General features: G+C 39.2%; 3 protein-coding genes across 3 annotated transcripts in view; 2 read left to right on the top strand and 1 right to left on the bottom strand.

Moving 5' to 3' along the window:
- LOC110063109 (G protein-coupled receptor-associated protein LMBRD2-like) overlaps positions 1–23,632 on the bottom strand; it is a 25,280-nt gene extending 1,648 nt beyond the window's left edge. Inside the window, exons 1-13 of the mRNA XM_089286276.1 lie at positions 23,264–23,632; positions 22,794–22,999; positions 21,881–22,048; positions 20,660–20,870; positions 20,481–20,555; positions 19,703–19,875; positions 19,132–19,203; positions 18,662–18,714; positions 13,749–13,930; positions 12,828–12,961; positions 1,717–1,825; positions 1,003–1,204; positions 414–457 (exon numbers count right to left, since the gene is read on the bottom strand). Of these exons, the coding sequence (XP_089142402.1) occupies positions 414–457; positions 1,003–1,204; positions 1,717–1,825; positions 12,828–12,961; positions 13,749–13,930; positions 18,662–18,714; positions 19,132–19,203; positions 19,703–19,875; positions 20,481–20,555; positions 20,660–20,870; positions 21,881–22,048; positions 22,794–22,999; positions 23,264–23,632 (1,998 nt within the window). The remainder of the gene's footprint in view (positions 1–413; positions 458–1,002; positions 1,205–1,716; positions 1,826–12,827; positions 12,962–13,748; positions 13,931–18,661; positions 18,715–19,131; positions 19,204–19,702; positions 19,876–20,480; positions 20,556–20,659; positions 20,871–21,880; positions 22,049–22,793; positions 23,000–23,263) is intronic.
- LOC149113702 (uncharacterized) lies at positions 3,034–3,853 on the top strand. The gene is made up of 2 exons (XM_089287223.1): positions 3,034–3,089; positions 3,293–3,853. Exons 1-2 carry the CDS (start codon positions 3,034–3,036, stop codon positions 3,849–3,851), a joined length of 615 nt encoding a protein of 204 aa, XP_089143349.1. The 3' UTR covers positions 3,852–3,853.
- On the top strand, positions 4,935–5,405 carry LOC149113701 (uncharacterized). Its single transcript, XM_089286272.1, has one exon. It carries the CDS (start codon positions 4,938–4,940, stop codon positions 5,355–5,357), a length of 420 nt encoding a protein of 139 aa, XP_089142398.1. The 5' UTR covers positions 4,935–4,937; the 3' UTR covers positions 5,358–5,405.

Genomic DNA, 23,632 nt, shown 5'->3' with positions numbered 1-23,632 from the left:
GATGTATTTCTACTTCCCCCTGGATGGGATACTGGTCCATTTCAGGGTTACCCCAGGCAGTGAATTTGCTGGTACCCATTTATACACCTGGGTGGAGAGAGGCAAGAACACATCACAATGTCCCTGGCCAGGGCTTGAACCTGGACTGCTCGATCCAGAGACAAGTGCACTAACTATGAGGCCACTGCACCTCCCAGGCCAAGAGATACACCTGGGAATAATTATGTCAGAACCCCTGTTCAGATTTGTGTAATCTGATCTTCAAGTACTCACCACAGAGGGAAATTTGAGACTAATCACTAAAGGTTCTATTCCTGTCATTCCTGTGATAAAAACCACATGCTAAATACATTTCCTACTCCCAAATCTCCACAAAATTATTTCTCTACTAGGAAATATCTATATGCACTAACCTTGCGACTTCCATCTTCAGTCAACATCTCCCTTTTCCTTCTCTCTATAAAGGTGACAAACAGAAGACAATAATTATTGTATTACCAGTAGGTGTAGAACTGGAAACAAACTTAAAAGCTTTTTGTATCAGTTTTACCAGAAAAGTATGTAAAACAATTTGGGTGCAGCACTTAGATTTGAGAATCTAGTTTTGTTGGAACCTTAAACTAACTTGATGGCAGTGATGTGGAAGCCTTTTATGCATGAAACATTTTCTTTGAGAATTTTGTCCTAACTTCTCACATTTTACTACTGAAAAAAATCTGAAATTAACAACTCTCCAAATTAGTAATGTCAAAAAATTAAGACTGCTAAATCCCTAAAGTAGTGAACAAAAGTACAGAGCCCATTGCATGTTTTAAGTGCGTAAATAGAGCTAAGTTGCACCAACTTGGAATTTTAAGGTGATGAATACAAATTGTTAATCAGCAATAGCAAACACAAAGTTGTACTCATGGTCACATTAACACTACAAGAAGTTGCTTATTAATTAGTGGAGACTAATAAACTGGAAACTGCTTACCGGAGTTAAGACTAACTGCAGCTTACCTCTTCGAGCAATATCTTTTCCCTCACTGACATACTCTGCTGACAAATCATCTTCAATAATAAAAGTTTGGAAACCAAGACAGTTGAGACACCTGGTACCCAGACTGAAGTACGTTGCCAAGCACACCAACACAACACACATGGGATAGTACAAGTTGACTCCTTTGGAAATGAAAGACAACACGTCCATGTGGCCCATAAACTGTGAAGAAAACAAACAATTGGGTTGTCATAACATTTTGAAGTATGAAACTTTACTGTCAGAGTAGGTGGTTAACAATGCCATCTCGTTCTCAAGAATCAAAAGTGGCCCTGAAGAATGGCTGACTGAAATCATGAAGTGTTGGGAATTTTCACTAACAGTTGACTACTTTTGACAACCCAAAAGGGTTGAGTTTACTGTTGGTTCTTGCCTTGCTCCAAGGGTTTTTCTGGGTTCTTGGGTTTTCCTCCCTTCACAAAAACCACTACTAAATTCCAATTCAATCTGGAAACAGTTGATGAAGAGCCTCTCCATGGGATGTGCCACTGCAAATTCCTATTCATTAAATTTTATTTATTTATTTATTTATTAAATAATATATTTTTATCTACTAGTCAGAGTGCAAATGCCTAGATAGAGCACTACTGAACTAGTATAAATAAATAATAAACAGGTTCTTAAAAATGCATTATGATCACATCAAGGTCTCAATGCTCAATGAAAATGCTTACCTTAGTGAAGGAAGTTTCAACTTTTTCAACTGCTCCAGTAACATGTCCATCAAGATGAATGACAGCAAGGAAGTTAAGACACAAAGCATATGTCAGGCGACAAAGAAGCCTGAAAAGAGGAAGAAAATACGGCATTGAGTACAGTGGAATCTGAAATGTTTGAACCACCTAGGGGAATGATAACTGGTTAAAAAATCAGGAAGTTTGAAGTCTGAAAAATCCAAATTCCACTGTAGCTAGTGTCAACACTTTTTAGAAAATATCAACAATTGAATGGCTTGGTGCAAGACTGACGTAATTAAAGCAAAAGGTAAAGTGTTTATTCAGTTATGATGGTGCATAATCATTAATATAATCATTAATGCGAATGAATGCAAACCAATCAAAATCGGAGAAAAATAATAAGTTGTTGTTGTTGTAAACTTACAGCGAAAATCATAAAGCCGTGAACACTTTTATTGATCTTGGATATGAAAATTGTAGCAGAAAACGATCGAACGATAGCTCAAAATGGCGAAAAATGTTAAAACATGGACAGTGATGAAGTCAAAAGTTTTTTTCGGAACAGTTTGACAACTAGTTTCTCTAACTTTTCTTTCTAACTATAATTGAAGTGTTCACGGTTTTCGCATTTTCACTGTAGGAACATGATCGCGCAATACGTTGATTTTTAGAGAAGAAGTAAAGGGTTTGAACTATTGCATTCATTTAGAATTCCACTAAAAGTATCGCCGTGCTCTGCCGTTCTTTTTAGAAATCCGCGATTCTGGCTGGTTTTTTCATTGTTTTGTCATTTGTTTCAGTATTGCGACTGGTTTGGCTCCACCAAATCCTCACATTTGATGTGGCGCGCTAGTGTCATTTTCGAAATCTAGTTTTGGCATTGTTTCCACTCACATCTTGCTTAAACCTATCAAATGCCATAAGCAACGATGAAATAGCTTTCTAAAGCCATCTCTGCGAAAAAAAAAATGAGTCAAAGACTAATTCTCCAAAAAAAACCGTTTAAGTATGTGTCAACGTTGAAACCACTAAGCTTGCTTACAGTGTTTTTGAGGCGTATTCTGCAATTCCATTGAAAAAATCTACAAACTCCTACCCTTAAACAACATTACCTGGCCGAAAAAAATGTGAAAAAAGTTATTCTTAAAGGTGTTCAGTACAATTCTGTGCCTTTATCGTTTTATTGTATTTTAAACTTCTCAGGTCAGGGATCACATCCTTTCTTTCCCCTCTCAAGAGTCGCACTACTCAAGGAAGGACAATGGCAAAAAATGTTATTTGGACGAAAGTCTTTCGGTGCAGCGAATGTACCATATGTACCTGCAGGAGGAAGAGCCCGAAGTATGGTTCAATAACCAAAATGTCCTCAGGTAAATAATTCAAAAGTGATTAGTTTCTGGATTGGTTTCTGATTAATTGAGTTATGGAATAGAGTAACTGATATCAGAAGGTGACATCATTGGAGCAAGTTAACGTTTGTTTTCTCGGACTTAATCAGAAGAAGAAGACATCATTGAAAAAAGTTTATGTTTCTTAATTTTTTGGCACTAAATATTTCTTTTCTTCCTTCTAGAGTAGTACAGCAAAACCAGCAACCCCGGCCGAAACTTCAACCCAAAATCAGCCAAGACTATTACCGGCGTGTGTTCAACACAGAATTTAATCTGGGCTTTGGTCTGCCGAGGACGGATACCTGCGCGAGGTGCGATGAGCTGGCTTTAGCAATTAAAGTCAGCTCAGGAGAAGAGAAAGAACAGCTGAAAAAGGAGCAGACCAAACACCAAGAGGAGGCACAAGCCGGCTACGACAGTAAACGCAGTCAAAAGGTAGCCGCCAAGCAGAGCTGGTTGGGAAGGAAAAGGATTCTGGGGCCACAGAATAAGACACTGACTGTAGATGCCGTGGACATGATAACCTTTGACTGTGAGCAGAACCTACCCACACCCAATCTCCACCACAGCGATGTGTTTTACGCCAGGCAACTTTGGGTCTACAACTTCGGCATCCACGATTGTGTGGCCGAACAGGGCTACATGATGATGTGGGGGGAAAATGTAGCGAAGCGCGATTCCTGTGCAGTGGTCTCCTGCCTGAACACATTCCTAACAGAATTCAGAAGTGGAGCAAGGTAAAGTTCGCATTAAAAAGAAAATTCAGATCTAATTTGCCGCGGCGGTTTTAAATAGTGACGTTAATTTATCACTCTAAGAAATCACAAAAACGCAGAAAACCAAGTGAACCAACCACAACTCAAGCAAATACAAGTGGCTAGCGGTATTGTCTTAACGAAGGGAGAAATGAGACTAAAAAGGTCTTAATATCTCCACTGTAACTTTTAATAATTTAGAAGTAAAAAACAAAAATAGAGTTAGAAACCAAACAGTACGATTTTAAGACTTATCGCAGTAGAGAATCGAAGCTCATATTCATTTCATTCGAGCTTTAATTTTTTTTTTACCCACAGATCGCTGGTCAGCTACTCTGACGGGTGTACCGGCCAGAATAAAAACTACCTCTTGGTGAAGTTCACGGCAGACTTCCAACATGAAGGAATCTACGAGGTAATAAATCACAAGTTTCTCGTGAGAGGCCACACGTTCCTCGAGAACGACAGGGATTTTGCCCAGATCGAAAAGAGGAAGAAAACAGCCCGGGCGTTGGTGCCAGACGATTGGCTTATGGTCGTCAGAGAAGCCAAGCTAACAAAACCATTTATTGTAAGTTTATTTTGAATTATAGTCAGTTATTATTGTAACAGGAATAACAAAAAAAAATGGCAAAAGGACTGCAGTGACGTGCACGCGGAGTCTCTATGAATCAAGAATTTATCTATAGGTAAAATTAGAGCAGTTTTCAATTGGGTGTCGTAAAACCAAAAGCAAGGTAATTTCTAAACGCGTGTGAGGGAGACATGACTGGTTTTGGCTTTAGTTTTGATTGGATAAGAAAATGACACTAGATTTAAAAGCCAATCACTGAGCGAACAATTAGCCATTGATTAAAGTAGGATTATCTGTTTCTGAAAAGTGAAAGAACTTTGCTTACATCAACCTGAGAACAAGAACAGATATTAAATTTTGTGTTGTTGTTTATTTAAACAAAGGGATGAAAAGCAATCTTATCTGGCTAACTTCAAGCAAACCGTCAAACAACGCTGTGTTTATTCATTTCGTTATTTGAATTGCATATTCTTATTTGTTGTTTTCAAGGTTCGTGACATGAAACAAAAAGAATTCTCAGATTGGAACGGCCATCTAAGTGACAAGTACAAATTGGACAAGAAAGACACAGAGGGCAACATCTTTAAACTGACGGAGACAACATGGATGAACTTTGGCTGGGGAGAAAGTCGCGATCCGTCAACTGGAAAGATTGTCATGGTACCCCATCCCGACGAAGTATGGTTCCGGAAGACCTTCAATACGAGCGAACCGTGGCAGCGTGTTAAGATCTCACGTTCAGAGGTTGATTCACACCACCCTCCTCCGCTGTATGACGGTCCTGTACCAATCAATCCGTACAAAATTAAAGACCTCAACAAAATGGCCGAAAAGTACATTCTGGAACCACAGCGCTCCTTCTACAAGACCCTGGTGCCAGAGGAAAAGAAAGACGGTTCAACGGATGACAGACTCTAACCGGCTTCCACCCTGGAATACAAAAACGGCTCTCTTAGGAGCCACCGCTCCAAAATAGTTCAAGTTCAAGTACCGTGCCCTGATTTCGTCGCTTTGGACGACTTCAGGTCACTAAAAATGGCTCTTTTAGGAGCCGCCACATCTGTAAAAGTCAATGACCAACGCGATACCCTCTGTTATACACTAAAAATAAAAAATTAGGCGAAAATTATAATGGAGTGACCTTAAGAAAAAGTCTCGTTCTTGAGATTGCGAAAACGAAAACCAACAAAACTTTCACGACTTCAAAACATAACTTCAAGACACAGTTTGGTATTATTTGAAGCAATGTCATCAAAGAAGTGTTCATCTGTCGGTCCATTTACTATTATGATGCAAAAAGTATAATTTGAAATGGTTTTGCGATTTACTCCAGATCAAACATACAGAATTTTTTATTCTTGTATATTCTGCTTGTCATACACTATAGTTTAAGGCACTGGTATTAGCTTTTTCATATCACATCTGGTTCGCGCAAAATTCATGTTTTACCGATTTTCACTCTTTTCGTTTATCGTTTCCATAGAAATATCGATTGCATTAAGAAATGCACAATACAAAACTTCAATCCATTTCCAATTACTGGTGTAGTTTTCATGTCGATCCGGTTAAGGGAAGACTGTTAAGGTGGCTCAAAACAGTTTCCAGCTGTTAGATTTTGATGGGTCGTTTATAACCACTCTTTATCACTTAATGCAACAATCATGGTATCAGAGGTGACAGAGACTCAAGATTTGTTGCTAATAGAGCTTGCATGTACGAGAGGTCAGGAAAAATAATGCGGAGCGCCCTTTTTTGAAGTCTCTCGAGGTCATCTGACAGGTACTGCGGTAGCCCGGGGGACGGGGTACTTCCAGGAAAGTTGGGTGATGGTTGTGCGGCCCAATTCCCAAAACCTTTACCCTATATATGACCAAAATCTCCTTTTTTTGCTACCCTATTTATGGCCTGACCAAAAATTCGATAGCCTATTTATGACCGTTGCAGCCGACACAGTTACCCTAAACTTAAGTTATGCAACGCTTTTGTTGAAAGTCTTATTGATAATGATGAAAAAGTAGCTTCTTCTAAGAAACATACCCTATTCAAGACCAGAGTGCAAAAACCATACCCTATTTATAACAAAAATGGCCAAAATTGATACCCTATTTATGACCCAAAAAGGCTGAAAAAATATACCCTTTAGGGCCGCACATACCTATATAGCCCATATAAGGGAGTACCTCCCCCCCCCCGGGGTGCGGCAGGGGATTGTGAAAAATTTCACAAACGTATTCAATGACCGAGCGGATGTAAGTCATAAAATAATAGGGGGTGTTTAGATGGAACCTTGGCGCGTTTCAGCTGTCAAAGATAATACAAGCATGACGCGACCTTTCTGCCAGCGACTTTCACATGTTCATTCCATTTGAGATCGGCCGAGATGTTGATGCCTAAGACTTTACAAAATGAAATGATCTCAGTTTGCTTGCCATTTATCATTATAGGCTCTAACACATCACGTGAATTTGAGGAGCTAATTCGCAGTAAAACTGAAGATTTGTCGTGGAAAAAAAAGCCAGCTCGTTGTTATGTGTCAAGTCGTGACTAATCCCTTGCGGTTTGGCGATTATCTTTTGCGGTTTCATCTCGTATCTGATTGGTCACAAAACAATAAACATTCCAGAAATTTTCTCTGGTCACGGTTTTTTACGGGAAAGACTGTAAGCCTACTACACATGAGAATTGATAGGCGCCCATATATGTAGAAAAACTAGCGAGATCGAGGCCTGAGAGGGCATCCTGGAAACCAATGAAACTTGTGTTTTTCACCCGATGGGAATTTCCAGCGAAATTTCCAGAATTTCTCAGTAACTGGAAAACGCCCGGTATTACCTTTAGATAACGTTTTCCCATATATTTGCAAAAACGTTAGCCATTTCATCCTTGAGGATTTTGAAAATATAGAGCATTAAGCGAGGACAATGATTTCGCCTTGTTTATTACACATTGTAATTCAGGCAGAGGGTACAAAAAATAATAAAACTGTTGTTGTTTGCTTCTCAACATAATGTCTTGTAATGACTTCCGTTTGTTGGAGCAAATAATTGGTTTCCGTTAACACAAAGTGATGACATTTTTACAGGCTCAGCCGTTGCGGACCGCCTTGGACGTGCCCTATTTCCTTTACTCCTTGAGGAAGCCTTTTGCGACCAGGCACTGATATCTTAAGTTTCAATCTCTTTTACAACTGGAAAACATCATGTCTGCGATTACAGAGATCTACAAAGAAAGATCCAAATGTTTGTTAGGCACCGATGCGTTGAGTGACGTGAAATTTGTCGTTCGTGCGTCCATTGATGGAGAAACCAGCAGCGCTGGCAAGAAGGTGATTCCAGCTCATAGGTTCTTGTTGGCGATTGCAAGCCCAGTGTTTTTTGCCATGTTTTGCGGAAGTTTAGCGGCAGAAACGAGCAAAAACATTCATCTCCCGGACTGCGACTACGAAGGGATGTTAGAGTTCCTACGATTCATATATACCGGAGAGGTCCGCTTCAACGGCAGCAACGTTTTACAACTACTGTATTTGGCGGAGAAATATATGATTGAGTCCCTGACCAAACGTTGCATATTATTTTTACGGGATCATCTAGATTCTAGTAATGTGTTTTGTGTCTTGAAACATTCAAAACTTATTGAAAACAAATCCCTCCTGCGCTCATGTTGGAAATTTATAGATAAAGAATGCAAAGACGTTCTGGAATCTGAGGAGTTCCTTGAAGTGGATAAAATGGACTTGATCGAGTTGGTGAAGAGACACTCTGAACATTAAAGAAATCGACTTATTCGTCGCTATCAATAGGTGGGCAGAAAATGAGTGCAAGAAGCTTAAGTATGAAGCTCACGGTAAACAATGGCGACAAATCCTTGGAGAGCAGATTCTTAAGAATTTGAGATATCCAGTCATGGAGGAAAACGAATTCTGCGACATTGTTTGTAATACCGAGCTGTTGTCACTCAGTGAAACAAGGGAATTGTTAAACTATTTCTCGGAACGGAGTTTGCCAGTTCGCTTTATGCAAACTGTAAGGCAATACGATCCATCAACAGAAAGGCGATTTTTGTACCACCGCGGACAAATATGGGATATCTTCGACTAGTAAGTTCCACCCACTATCCATTTAGTATTAGTATTAAAATTATCTCGAGATAGAAAATGATCTAACTTAGTATTTAGTATTAAAATTATCTCGAGATAAAAAAATTAGATGAAAAATTATCTCGAGATGAAAAATTATCTCGAGAGAAAAAATTATCTCAAAATGAAATAATCTCGAAATAAAAAATTATCTCGAGGTTAAAAAAAATATATATCTCAGAGATAAATTAATCTTGAGATAAAAAGAACTATCTAGGGATAATTAAAAAATGTGTGCAAAAGATTATCAAGGAATAAAAATATCACGGAATAGAAAAAATACAACCGAATAAAATTTAAGGAGTGAAATTTTAGGATGGCACCTATGGGCCACCGTACTCGCGGCTAAAAGAATCACGTAGAAATATACGTGCTGAGTCTACCAATTTCTTTGTATCCATAGATACGGCGTCACGAGCTCACTTCTTTTAAGACAACCCCGTTCCCAGGGTCCTCTCTCTTCCTCCCCCGAGGAAGTACCCTGGTTGCGGCTGGTTACGTTTCTGTTAGAGTTTTGCAGATTCCAGAAAAATGATTGAGGGGAGGGGCAGGAAGGATAAAGTTTGTCTCCACTAAGTCGAGGGCCTACCCTCTGTTGAGATTTGATTTGAACACATGGACACGTGGTCTGTTTCAGTGGTCTGTTTCAAGTAGAACTTTTAAACGCCATGACAGCTCTCTTTTTGTCGGTATTAATTACAACACAAAGGGTTCCTTTAAAGCATGTACCCCCCTGAGGTTCACATTGTGCTTCTCACATTCAAAAAGCCTTCCAAATCGTTTCTAAATTTTGTGTTTGCGTCGCTTGGAAAAGGCAGAAAATAAATAGACTCGATTTTACTCGCTTCCCGCATTGAATGAGTTTAATTAAATCTTAAGAGTAGCCGGAAAAAGCAGAATAACCACAATGGAAACTGGAGCTTTCAGTATTCACTTAAATTTGTCCTTTCTGCCAATTAAAATACGTTGAACATGAATTTCATTTTAAACTTTCTTGTCAACTTTACAATAATTTACGTTCCAAGTTTTTTGCCGATATAAACGAGAGATATCCCAATTTCAATGACTTCGACAAAAATTTAAAAATTATTTTTCTCTTTAATAATGGTGACCCTTGTATATCTCGACTGTCAGCTGCTTATGTTCATTTATGTATGGATTTCAGACAGTCTCTTGTAATTTGATGAAATATATAAATATATCTACACATATATTTCTATTACTATTGTAATTAAATTTATTTATTTTATGTAATTACATTTATATATGGGAATACTGAAATAAATTGTTGTTGTTGAGTATTCGATTATCCATGAACAACAGTCAGTGTTGGCTCGATTACCAGCCGCTGTTCGGAAAAAGAGCCCGCGCTCCTCCCCCTCTTCTCGGGGAGGAACGTAGACCGGACTCGAGAAAGCGGCGGAAATCGAGCCTACAGTCAGTGAGAAAACATCGATTTACAAGGACCTTACTCCTTATAACGTACGCAGTCTAAACCAAAGTTGACGCGGTGAACGAGACTTAAATAACGTACCATTACCATTATGATTCAGTATGGTTTGTTGACTTTTTTTGTACCGGCGCGGCAGTGTCAAAGTCCAAGCAAAATCACCACCTTTTTCGCACCTATTGTTTTCAGCAAAAGCAAACAAATCAACATGTTTCATCCACGTATAGCTGTTTCGGAGTGTTTTCGTATTGCCTAAAATTGCAGTGAGGAGTTGATATAACCAATTCTTAAATTTTATGGCATTGACGTTGGCGAGTTTTCAGAATTTTTACAAATTTGTCTGGTGTGTGTTATACTTTGCAAAAGAGAGACTGCTCGCAGTCTAATCAAGTTAACGATACAAACCCAATCTCGTCAGAGTTCGGTTTTGACTTGGTCAAAGCGTGAAAATAATACGGGTATGGACTATGGATAAGCGTGAATTTTGATTTCAGTTTTTAACTTTTCAGTGAGGTTTTCTGTTTATGTTTTCCGTCCTCTACGAATTATTTTCCGGAAAGTAGCGTCAGGCTTTGCTTTCCGTCTAATCAGACTTCATCGACTGTGGTTTGTTTTGCTTGTTTCAGTTGTTAGTTTTCTTGGCTGAGCGAATCAGTCTTCGATTCGAACTAAAAATATTCAGCAATTGAAAAGGAAAAAGCAAAGCCGTCCAATACGGGTTCTCAAGTGAAGGAAATATGTCCAAGCCAGCGTTAACCCAGCCGCTGTCTCAACAGCCCAACGTCTTACCGATTGAGCTACGAATGCTAATGTATCGCTTGCAGTGAAATTCTGTGTATTTATAAGAATTTGTCCGCGTGGCATACATGTGCGTTTTCACGCCATTCAGCGAAGCGATCGTAAAATCGATGATCGTTTCAAACAAAGCTTGATGACGAACCAGAGCAACAATTTGCAGCAAATCGTTTCAATCAATTTAAAAAACAGCCGTCCAAGACGGGTTGTCAAGTGAAGGAAAAATGTCGAAGCCAGTGTCGAACCAGCGGATCTGACCAGCGTTGTTCGGCGGCTGACCGGTTGTGTCGAACCGGTCTCTCGACAAAACGTTAGTTTATTCGAACATAATCAAAGAGCATTAATTTTGTAAACATAATATATACTTGTATGTAGCGGTCGCTGATTTAATTGGGCGAATCTTTCGATACACACGCTACTTTACTAATCGAAGGCGTATTTCGATGCGAACTTAACGGTTTATTTTAGCACTAGCAGCATCGATAATACGGCCTATTTTAATGTTTTGGTTTCAAAAAGGAGATAAATCAACAGGAAAAAAGGGGCTGATGTTGTGTCGAACCGGTCTGACGACAAAATATTAACGTTCGCGACGCGCAGCGCTTTTATCGCATGTGCGAAGGAGACAACATGACCGCCTTCCATAAAAGCTCGAACAACTGGGTCGCTGATATTCGCTTTTTGAAAACGCTGCATGTTCAAACGCTCAAACTTCGCTTTAAAAAGAGACCTTGAAAAGTTTATCGACCGCGGCATCGATAAATGGGCGAATCTTCCGATACACTCGGAATGTCATTAAGCAGTATTAAGTGATTTAGGGCCTCTTTATGTGAGCCCGGTAACCGCGCTGGCTCGACTGTGTACTCTGCTTTGCTTGTTTCAGTTGTTGGTTTTCTTGGCTGGGCGAATCAGACTTCGATTTCCAACTAAAAATAATTAGCAATGAAAGGAAAAAAAAGAAAAGCCGTCCAAGACGGGTTGTCAAGTGTAGGAAAAGTGTCCCTGTCAGTGTTGAACCAGCGAATCTGACTAACGATATTCTAACAACCTTGCGCCTTACCGATTGAGCTACGAGTGCTAATGATCCGTTCGCAATGAAATTTTGTGTACGCAAAAGAATTTGTCCGCGTGGCATACCTGTGCGTTTTCACGCCATTCAGCGAAGCGATCGTAAAATCGATGATCGTTTCAAACAAAGCTTGATGACGAACCAGAGCAACAATTTGCAGCAAATCGTTTCAATCAATTTAAAAAACAGCCGTCCAAGACGGGTTGTCAAGTGAAGGAAAAATGTCGAAGCCAGTGTCGAACCAGCGGATCTGACCAGCGTTGTTCGGCAGCTGAAATCGACAATAGGTTTTTCTTGTTAACAAAAAGAAATTCAAAAGAAGAGCAAACGGAGGAAAAGAAAAAAAAAAAAAAAAAAAACCAGGGGAAAAATTCGGGATTTGAACCGACACTCTACGAAAATTATCCATCCCGTACACGCGCTTTTATCACTTGCACCACGTCAACACGAACTAACAACTGCATTGAAAATTTAAATAATTGTTTTCTCTTGTTCCGCCTCGTTGCGTTCATTGTGCACGCTTCGATATTTTGTCCTCGTTTTTCTCAGAAACAAAGCGCAAAACGGCCAAAAAAAATACAGGGGAATGTTTTACTACTAAATTGAAAAGCACATGCAAAAATTCAGGCACTTTTGAAGAAAAAAAAATTTCACCCGAAAAAGTCACTAACGTCAGTCTTGCACCAAGCCATTCAATTCTTTTATACCAGAAGTTCTTGTTTCAAATTATTAAACGTAAAAAGAGAGCTGTGTGATATAATTTTTAATCCATATTTAATTTCCACCTTTGGCATTTTTCATTTAGTTGTCCTCATTTCTTAATTAGCTATGATTTAGGTATGTTTTAGAAACAATAATTCTAAAACATAAATCCAGGGAAGAATTGAGATGAGAGTGTAAGATACTTGCATAGAGTAACAACTACTTTTATTAACTTACAATCCACTGAAGAGCAAGCTGTTTGGATCTGTCTGATGCTTTGGAGCAAAGTAGTAATAATTGAAGAACCTCATTTTGAAGACAGTGTAGTAAACACAGACACACATGTATGAAATGGTTACACATGATATCACCTGCAATCAAAAACAATCCAGAGTTTTTTTCTTTTTGTGGCAAAAAACTTGATTCTCAAACAGTTTGAGAACAAGTCACCTTAGCCTCTGTGACGATCTGGGTAGCAAACAATGAGATGGTTTAAGATAAATTTATTTATACATTCATCTGCTGAAAAAGCCTATGTGTAAGTACACCTATCCTTCTTTTAAACCCACTCAAGAAACATCTCAGGAATATCTGACCTGAGAAATTCCATGTCAGATGAAGTGGCTGTAGAGAGAGACCAAGGCAAGAACAGATCCAGAATTTTTGAGGTGAAGACCACAACACACAAAAACACAGTGCAAAGTGTAGTTTATATTAGAGGAACCTGCTTTATGGACACCCACTTTTCATGAACAATTTTGTCTGAGATTTGTTATAAATTACTTGAATGCAGAAACTATAAACCAAGTAACAACTAATCAGAGGCTACACGGATCTATGTTGTTTTAAACATGTAAAGGGTTTTGCTATGGGAAATTTTGAGGATCATCGGAACATCGTCAGAATAATGGGTCACAGGTCTTGCAGAGTCATATTTTAGTGCTTAATACTAATAATTGTGCACAGTAGAGTCTAGATCTTTCCACAAAGCTGTCTCAGAGTCTTGATATTTTGCAATGCTAAGAAATTGATCATGAGTAATTATGGAATTTTTCAGGTCAAACTTCAGATATCTTTTGAACAGGGAGGGAATTGAGCGCATGTTGTAACATCTGTTTAGAATCTTCAAGCTACAACATGTCATTTTTCTGCACAAACCTCTACATAGAAATAGTAATATCCTTCACTAGCACTGTGGATCATCTGTGCAAATATCGACAACACAGGCTTGACATTGAAGAAGGTCACCTCTGACCAGACAAGGGTCACCGACAGCAGAAACAGAAGAACTGCAGTTACACGTAGCAGTGATGGCAACATCCAGACACGCCAGTACCACTCTAAAAATAATGAACAAAAGACAAAATAATTAGATCTAAAGATTGAAAGTAAGGGTGCGTTCCTTTGGGGTGATCTGGATCAGGATCAGTGATCCAAGATCACTCTGGATCATGGTACACCCAAGTAACCGATGAATCCATGACCAGAGTGGATTCAACGGTTCCTTTGATGTACCATGATCGGAGTCATTAACCGCGCGGCCATGGGCCGAGCGCGGTTCATGGTTTACCCGTGGTTTTTTTAACCGCGCGGCCATGGGCCGAGCGCGGTTCATGGTTTACCCGTGGTTTTTTTTTTTTCGACTTCGGTGCGAGCAGACCCAAGCTTCCACTCGGCCAAATTTTGAGTCACGCAACCTGTGATGTTTACTCGCCAAAAGCTGTTGAAACATTAATAAATCTCATCTTTCGCGGGAAAAAATTAAAAACCCAGCGCTCGTCAAAAATTATATTTTTTCACCAGAAATTTAGCTCGGAACATATACATATTTATATTCCTTTGAATCGTCGATGAAATGACCTTTTCCGGATATTTTTTCCTTCGGGGTCAACCGAAACCTCCGATTACAAAATCACGCCGAACCTACACGTTGCAAAAAAATCTCTTCAAAACCCTGACTTCGAAGCGATATAACACTTCAGCGTCAATAGCTACCACACATCGGCAGACGGTAAATTTATTCCTTAACAATCCAGCTTTATCGTGTTAAAATTTCAGCGAAATCGAACAAAACCAGAATTAATTCGAATTTTTTTGTGACCTCACTCCCCAGACTTGACCTAACAAAGGAAGCAACGGTCGCCCATAGCAACCGAAAGACACGAACATAACAAAGCCGAACGTTTCGGCCAAAAAACTCCAGAATTATCGCCTGAGAGCTTAAACTTGACTGGGAACATCTTTTTCGAACTTTTTTCAACTGATTTAGACGAAAGACTGGCCTCGGCGGGCTACAACAAAGACCAAGAGAAAAACAGAACAAGACAGCAGAACAAGCCGATAATATTTCATCGCATGGCTTTCGGCACGAAAACGAAAATACAGCTTACTTCTGGATAAATTCAGCCTTAGAGGCCAGCAACCGGTCCCAAATTACTTTCTGTATCTTTACAAATGTCCTGACTTCCGTCTCCGAAAGATTTTGCCCCAATTTTGAGCAAATAAACGCTTCGTCGATGGTGACCGCCATTACGGTGGCTTGCATACTAAATTAGCCAACTTGACAAAATTCTCCCGTGGGGGGGATATGACGAAAAGAGCTGAAAAATGGCCTGTAATTTCATCCCACTGTCTAAATTTGGTGAGAATCGAAAATAACGTCAATTTTCTGTCACGTTTTCAATCTGTGGTCACTGGAGTGACCAAAATCGATACATCGGTCGGGATAGAGTTTTATTATTAAATTATATGACTTGTGTGACTACTTTGCTAGCCCTTTACTCGTGGAAAACACCAATTAAATTTAATCATGACTTTTAAGAAAGAAAGCTGTTGTTAATAGTGTTATTATCGTGTCATTTATATCGTTCATGCCCATACATATCCCAAAGAAAGTTCTACAAAGATTAAGACCATTACGTCATCGGAGATTTGTCAATGGCTACCACTGATGGTGCAATAATACAGTTTGTGTTGATCAAGTGATGTGATGTCTACAGTAAGAAAAGAATCATCAATGACTGCTTTGGAATGTGCACTGCGTTCCGACGGTAGTGCTAAGCAAACAGTTAAATTTTAAAAGCGCGGTTATAAGATCTAACAGATATTCTTGTTTTTTTTCGACTTCGGTGCGAGCAGACCCAAGCTTCCACTCGGCCAAATTTTGAGTCACGCAACCTGTGATGTTTACTCGCCAAGAGCTGTTGAAACAATAAATCTCATCTTTCGCGGGAATAAATTAAAAACCCAGCGCTCGTCAAAAATTATATTTTTTCACCAGAAATTTAGCTCGGAACACATACATATTTATATTTGTTTGAATCGTCGATGAAATGACCTTTTCCGGATATTTTTTCCTTCGGGGTCAACCGAAACCTCAGATTACAAAATCACGCCGAACCCACATGTTGCAAAAAAATCTCTTCAAAACCCTGACTTCGAAGCGATATAACACTTCAGCGTTAATAGCTACCACACATCGGCAGGCGGTAAATCTATTCGTTAACAATCCAACTTTATCGTGTTAAAATTTCAGCGAAATCGAACAAAACCAGAATTAATTCGAATTGTTTTGTGACCTCACTTCCCAGACTTGTCCTAACAAAGGAAGCAACGGTCGCCCATAGCAACCGAAAAACACCAACATAACAAAGCCGACGTTTCGGCCAAAAAACTCCACAATTATCGCCTGAGAGTTTAAACTTGAATGGGAACATCTTTTTTGAACCTTTTTCAACTGATTTAGATGAAAGACTGGCCTCGGCGGGCTACAAAAACGACAAAGAGAAAAAACAGAACAAGACAGCAGAACAAGCCGATAATATTTCATCGCGTGGCTTTCGACACGAAAACGAAAATACAGCTTACTTCTGGATAAATTCAGCCTTAGAAGCCAGCAACCGGTCCCAAATTACTTTCTGTATCCTTACAAATGTCCTGATTTCCATCTCCGAAAGATTTTGCCCCAATTTTGAGCAAATAAACATTTCGCCGGCGGCGACCGCCATTACGGTGGCTTGCATACTAAATTAGCTAACTTAACAAAATTCTCCCGAGGGGGGGGGGGGACACGACAAATTTGGTGAGAATCAAAAGTAACGCCAATTTTCTGTCACGTTTTCAATCTGCGGTCACTGGAGTGACCAAAATCGATACATCGGTCGGGATAGGGTTTTTTTATGACTTGTGTGACTACTTTGCTAGCCCTTTACTCGTGGAAAACACCAATTAAATTTAATCATGACTTTTAAGAAAGAAAGCTGTTCTTAATAGTGTTATTATTGTGTCGTTGATATCGTTCATGCCCATACATATCCCGAAGACAGTTCTAGATTAAGGCCATTAAGTCATCGGAGATTTGTCAAACGCTACCACTGGTGGTGCAATAATACAGTTTGTGTTGATCAAGTGATGTGATGTCTACAGTAAGAAAAGAATCATCAATGACTGCTTTGGAATGTGCACTGCGTTCCGACGGTAGTGCTAAGCGAACAGTTAAATTTTAAAAGCGCGGTTATAAGATCTAACAGATCTTCTTGTTTTTTTCGACTTCGGTGCGAGCAGACCCAAGCTTCCACTCGGCCAAATTTTTAGTCACGCAAACTGTGATGTTTACTCGCCAAAAGCTGTTGAAACAATAAATCTCATCTTTCGCGGGAATAAATTAAAAACCCAGCGCTCGTCAAAAATTATATTTTTTCACCAGAAATTTAGCTCGGAACATATACATATTTATATTTGTTTGAATCGTCGATGAAATGACCTTTTCCGGATATTTTTTCCTTCGAGGTCAACCGAAACCTCAGATTACAAAATCACGCCGAACCCACATGTTGCAAAAAAATCTCTTCAAAACCCTGACTTCGAAGCGATATAACACTTCAGCGTTAATAGCTACCACACATCGGCAGGCGGTAAATCGATTCCTTAACAATCCAGCTTTATCGTGTTAAAATTTCAGCGAAATCGAACAAAACCAGAATTAATTCGAATTGTTTTGTGACCTCACTTCCCAGACTTGTCCTAACAAAGGAAGCAACGGTCGCCCATAGCAACCGAAAAGCACCAACATAACAAAGCCGACGTTTCGGCCAAAAAACTCCACAATTATCGCCTGAGAGTTTAAACTTGAATGGGAACATCTTTTTCGAACCTTTTTCAACTGATTTAGACGAAAGACTGGCCTCGGCGGGCTACAAAAACGACAAAGAGAAAAAACAGAACAAGACAGCAGAACAAGCCGATAATATTTCATCGCGTGGCTTTCGACACGAAAACGAAAATACAGCTTACTTCTGGATAAATTCAGCCTTAGAAGCCAGCAACCGGTCCCAAATTACTTTCTGTATCCTTACAAATGTCCTGATTTCCATCTCCGAAAGATTTTGCCCCAATTTTGAGCAAATAAACATTTCGCCGGCGGCGACCGCCATTACGGTGGCTTGCATACTAAATTAGCTAACTTAACAAAATTCTCCCGAGGGGGGGGGGGGGATACGACAAATTTGGTGAGAATCAAAAGTAACGCCAATTTTCTGTCACGTTTTCAATCTGTGGTCACTGGAGTGACCAAAATCGATACATCGGTCGGGATAGAGTTTTTTTATGACTTGTGTGACTACTTTGCTAGCCCTTTACTCGTGGAAAACACCAATTAAATTTAATCACGACTTTTAAGAAAGAAAGCTGTTGTTAATAGTGTTATTATTGTGTCGTTGATATCGTTCATGCCCATACATATCCCGAAGAAAGTTCTAGATTAAGACCATTAAGTCATCGGAGATTTGTCAAAGGCTACCACTGATGGTGCATTAATACAGTTTGTGTTGATCAAGTGATGTGATGTCTACAGTAAGAAAAGAATCATCAATGACTGCTTTGGAATGTGTACTGCGTTCCGACGGTAGTGCTAAGCGAACAGTTAAATTTTAAAAGCGCGGTTATAAGATCTAACAGATCTTCTTGTTGTGGATCACTGATCCTGATCCACATCACCCCAAAGGAATGCACCCTTAATCTCTCTTATTCAGAAAAATGGTTTGTACTAATGGTTTCACACCCTGATAACATACCCAAAACGGGTTTAGTTCCACTAGATGGTGCTCTCAGTGAAGATTTGTAGTGTCTGTGAAGAAGAGAAGAATGTTTAATACTGGATAGAGGCCACAAAATGGTGTTTTAGTAGCTAGTGTATTGCACTTCAGAAAGAGCAGTCTATGTTTGACTGCTGGCTAGGGTCATTGTAACCTGGCTAACAGTTCAGTTCCAGCTAATATCAGGGCAACCTGACAGTGCACAATACTATCCGGGGGGGGGGGGGGGGAGGGGGTAGCTTCTGGGATAAGCCCCAGTGGCATCAGACACTCTTGCCCATGAATGAAAACTTTACTATCTTTACCAAGTAAAAAGCCAACTTCAGTTGCAAATGTTTATGGAGTACAAATTGCATGCCGAATACTACTGTAAGTAACCAACCATGCAGCAACAAAATATAAATCCTAATAAAACTATAGCTAATGAAACTATAGGATTCTTTACACACCTGTCACTGCTCCCTGTGTTTCGTGACAGATCTTCTAAGTCAAACACTTTTTCAAGCTGTATGTTCCACTGGCTAAAAACAGAAACCAAATTCTAGACACAAACTTAAGAATTCAAAGGACAGCAAGACTTGAAGTTAAGCAACATGTTTAATCTCACTCATCCTACAGCTTCATATATAGGCTAAGTTTCAGGTAGAATTCCATGGAATTTTGCAAGATCACATTGTATTAGAAATAGCCCAAAGAAAATAAGCACACTGACTGGTTCAAAATTGTGTTTCTATAACTTGACAGAAACCCAGAACTAGCACCAGAAGTTGATGTCATGATGGCGCAAGCAAACGGCATGTTCTAAGAGAAATAGAAAACATGTTCTCTGTGTTTCTATCAAGTTATAGAAACACGAGTGGAAGTTTGAGAGAACTCAAAAAAGCTGTGGGTCAGCTTGTGTTCCCACAGTATTTCTAGTTCTCCCAGACTTCCACTCATGTTTCTATAACTTCAAAGAAACATGGTACATGTTTTTTACTTCCTAAATAATATTGTTAATTAAATTATCCATCTGTTCACCATTGTGTGCGTTTCCATGTGTGAGTGATGGTAATCACCCTCTTGTGAAGTTTTGCTAAGCTTTTCTCTGTGTAGGTCTCAGTGATTCTACTCCCAGTCTCCTTCAGGTAATCCTCGTAATCAACATAGTCATCAGTTCCTCTGTTAAAATTGGACTGCGAAGATTCTGGGAACTAAAACAAGAAAAAATAATTAGTAATAATTGTATTTCTCTTGAAAATCTCCACACCTTGGCACCCTAGAGTTGTTTATTTTTTCATTTGGGGGAGCAGGGGAACTTGGTCCCATTCCCCTCTCACTCTCTCCTCACCCAACTTGATATTCCTGAATAGCTTCAGACTTGACTGTTCTTTTAAAATTTTGGCTTTTGAAAGCACCTGCCCTCTCTTAATTTGCAGTGACCTTCTTCAAGGTGTGTGTGTATATATCATCTCCTAGAAGGTTTTAGAGGTGTCTCATGTCACTTTATCATAGAAACACTTATGAATTCAGGGGCTTTAGCATCATAGATACACATTTCCCACTTGGCTAGCAAAGGCTAAAGTTCATCCACACAAATCCTACAGATCGGACAACAAAATGGCTTGTTTTAGGGTGCAACAGAAAGAATGTCAGAGATTCGCTTCTTGCTGATACAATGTCAAAATGGTAAATTAAAACCTATGATATTTATTCAAAATTGGGAATGGCGATGAAAAAAGTCTTCATAATGAAGACAAGATAATTCAGGTTTGACTGTAAAGACCCAATAAGCAAAGTATAAATTATTCCAACATACCTTCTTAATTATAACTTCAAGGTGCTTTCTAAGGGGATGTCTGTAACGTAAAACTTCTGATGCCCGACTTACTTCCTATAAAAAGAAGTATTAAAAAAACTTATTCAACGAGTAAGTGGCATGTTTGGTATCAGTTGTTTTATACCAAAAAGTCCACCTTGAAATTAATGATTTATTACCTCCAATACTTCTGACAATTGTTCCTCCGCCTCTTCCCTTTCGACACTAAGTTTTGATATTTTGAAGTAAGCATGAGCCATCTGGAACTCCAGCCGAGCAGTGTTCCATGTAGTGCGTGGCACTTCTACCAAACCATACCCCATAAGGAACACCAGAAGCAACAATCCCCAAGTGTTAGATGCAGTGATTCCAATGATTTTCAAATATGTTCTAGAATAATCAAAAGAGGTAAGGTCTGCATGCGAGCCAAGTGGCCCATCAGGCCGGAGCTTATCCCGGTTTCTGTAGCATGAAGCGACTAGGAGTATTTCTACTCCCCCCTGGATGGGATGCTAGTCCATCGCAGGGTTACCCCCAGCATTAAGTTCGCTGGTACCCATTTATACACCTGGGAAGAGAGAGGCACTGTGAGAGTAAAGTGTCTTGCCCAAGAACACAACACAATGTCCCCGGCCAGGGCTCGAACCCGGACCACTCCATCCGGAGACGAGCGCACTAACCATGAGGCCACCACACCTCCCACAGAATAATCAAAAGAAACACCCACTTTTTTATTATAACATGGACTGTATATTAAGCAGACCCTGTATTAAATAGACACCAGCCTCAGTAACTTCCATATTCCAATGTTGTAACAAGTTAATAAAGATCATTTTAAGGTTATTTGAAATTATTCAAGTTAATCAGGGGCTTGGTATGGATTTCCTTAGAGCATGCAAGGAATAGAAAATTAATTGAGCACCCAAGGTACCTGAGCTACTAGTGGGGTAAAAAGGCGGTAGCTAGAAACCTACAAATTGAAGCACTTGCCTTGGCCATTTTGTTTCATTTTTGTTGTTTATACTCATCATTGGAAAAGCATTGAGCACTTAGTAACAGACTTATGTTTATACAACAACCTTTGGGATACTTGATAGCAGGTTTAATAGGAGAGACTAGAGACTGTCAAACCAGCCAATCTAAATATTAAAGATGCTTCTCAGCAATAAATATATATATAAATTAAATTAATTACCAGAATGTTACCGTAAGATTGAAACAGATTCACCCAAGTTGGAAACAAATTAATATAAAAAGACAACATGTACACTCGTGCACGTCTTCCGTACCATTCTCTTCATTTCACCTCACAATATCAATCACATTGTTTGGCAGACATATGTAGCAACATAAAGAAAGACTTGTTGCCATCAATATGGTACTGATATAATAATACTCACCCATCTAAATGTAGTTCAGGCTTCGCAATAACGTAGATCAGAAGGATACCAAAGATGACGAGATAGCTGCCATACCATAGTGCATTCTCATACAGTGCTGTTTTGATTTTACCCCGCACAGTAAAGTCACCCGCATATGAGTAGGACTGCATAATAGGAAGGATAAACCTTAAAAACAAAAAGAACTTTCAAACCCGTGACCAACATCTAATTTCTCTTTACAATATTAACCCATTGTCAAGTGAGTTGGTAATGTGAATAAAAAACATTATCAAATACAGAATACCATTAATACTGATTAGCAAACAAATTCTCACACCCAGCTTAAAAAGAAATGAAGGCAGTCTTTATGGAGAATTAGCATTTTGACTTTGGGTGATTGCCAGCATCCTAAGATACATATCTTAGGAATAAAATCAAAATTGCCTCACACTTTATGCATTTGTGTTTATTTTATATTGTATTTTCAACAACAGTGCAGCAGCCATGAGCAGAACAACAGTGGCAAATTTGGAATCTTGCCAATCTTTAAATTACACTTGAGGTTTCATGCAATATACTGGATCATACTGGTGTGTATGCATTTTGAATTGGTACAAAATCAATTTCTTTGATTTTCTTTGATTAATTCAGAAATTTGTATTTGGGTAAGCAAAAATTTGCAATCTTTTAGGACTATACAAAATACTGCTTGTAAATCCATGCAAAAAAATTCGTCAAAGCAAGTAGACAATACGTTTTTGTTTAATATTGTAATTTTTTCTGTCGGCATGCCATACAGGTGCAAAACTAGGTCATGGGAACCTTAGAAGCGACTGACAACATCTACATTTTTAAGACGATTTTCGCCTCACAGACGAATAACTCAGCTACAAATTTCATCATTGCCGAAGGTATATTTTCAACTACTTACCAAGAAAGTATCTGAGAGGACCAGTAAACTACCCGCCAAAGATCTGGAAGAACATGTTCCCGTAAATAACTCCAGGGTTTCTCGCAGTTTGACGAAGTAGTCTGGCTTGAGTTACTCTCCGAGAAATTTGAAGAAGTGTTCGACAAAATCTCTCTCTTATGTCGTGAGTTCACTTGAGCATCTTTCAAACATTTTCTGTAGAACGTCTAAATGGTAGAGAAAATATGTTTTTGTCTAGATAAAATCTGTCTGTTTGAGTAGAAAATATAGAAAAGGCATTTGTTTTTTCAGTAATACTAGCTTGACACAAATTTAATTCAGCTTCTTAAAATTGACGCATAATAAAATCTACATGAAAGTGACAAAACCAAGTGACAACTGGTGTACAAAATTAAGGCTACATTTTCCTTAAATCGGGTGTGATTACAATAATTTCCGGCATTTTAACATTGAAAATGATTTCAACTTACCGCTGAAACATCTAAAGGAAGGATGAAAACAATTAGGAATGAGAAATACCAAGCAATGAAGACTGCTATGGTCACCAGCCAATGTTGCTTTCGCCAATTTCCATACTGATGAAGAAGACACAATGTCAGAAGAAACACAAAGATCATCTCCACTGTAAACGGTGCAGCACTCATCTTGGAACACCTTGGGTTACAAAGCAACAGAGTTTCGAGCCTGTAGTCCCAAAAAGGCCAAGAAACGAGCCAAAAATGTTTGATTACATTACGGAAAATCCTCAACTGACCGGTGATCAAAGCTTGCACTCGGCAGGGACTGGGAACTGGGAACCTTGTTACGTAAGCGTAGAGGCTGGATACAAGGCACCTCAT

Source organism: Orbicella faveolata, unplaced genomic scaffold (assembly GCF_042242905.1).
Source record: "Orbicella faveolata isolate gen_17 unplaced genomic scaffold, um_ofav_v1 contig_14, whole genome shotgun sequence".
Classification (NCBI taxonomy): domain Eukaryota; kingdom Metazoa; phylum Cnidaria; class Anthozoa; order Scleractinia; family Merulinidae; genus Orbicella; species Orbicella faveolata.
This window is presented reverse-complemented; position numbering and strand designations above follow the sequence as displayed.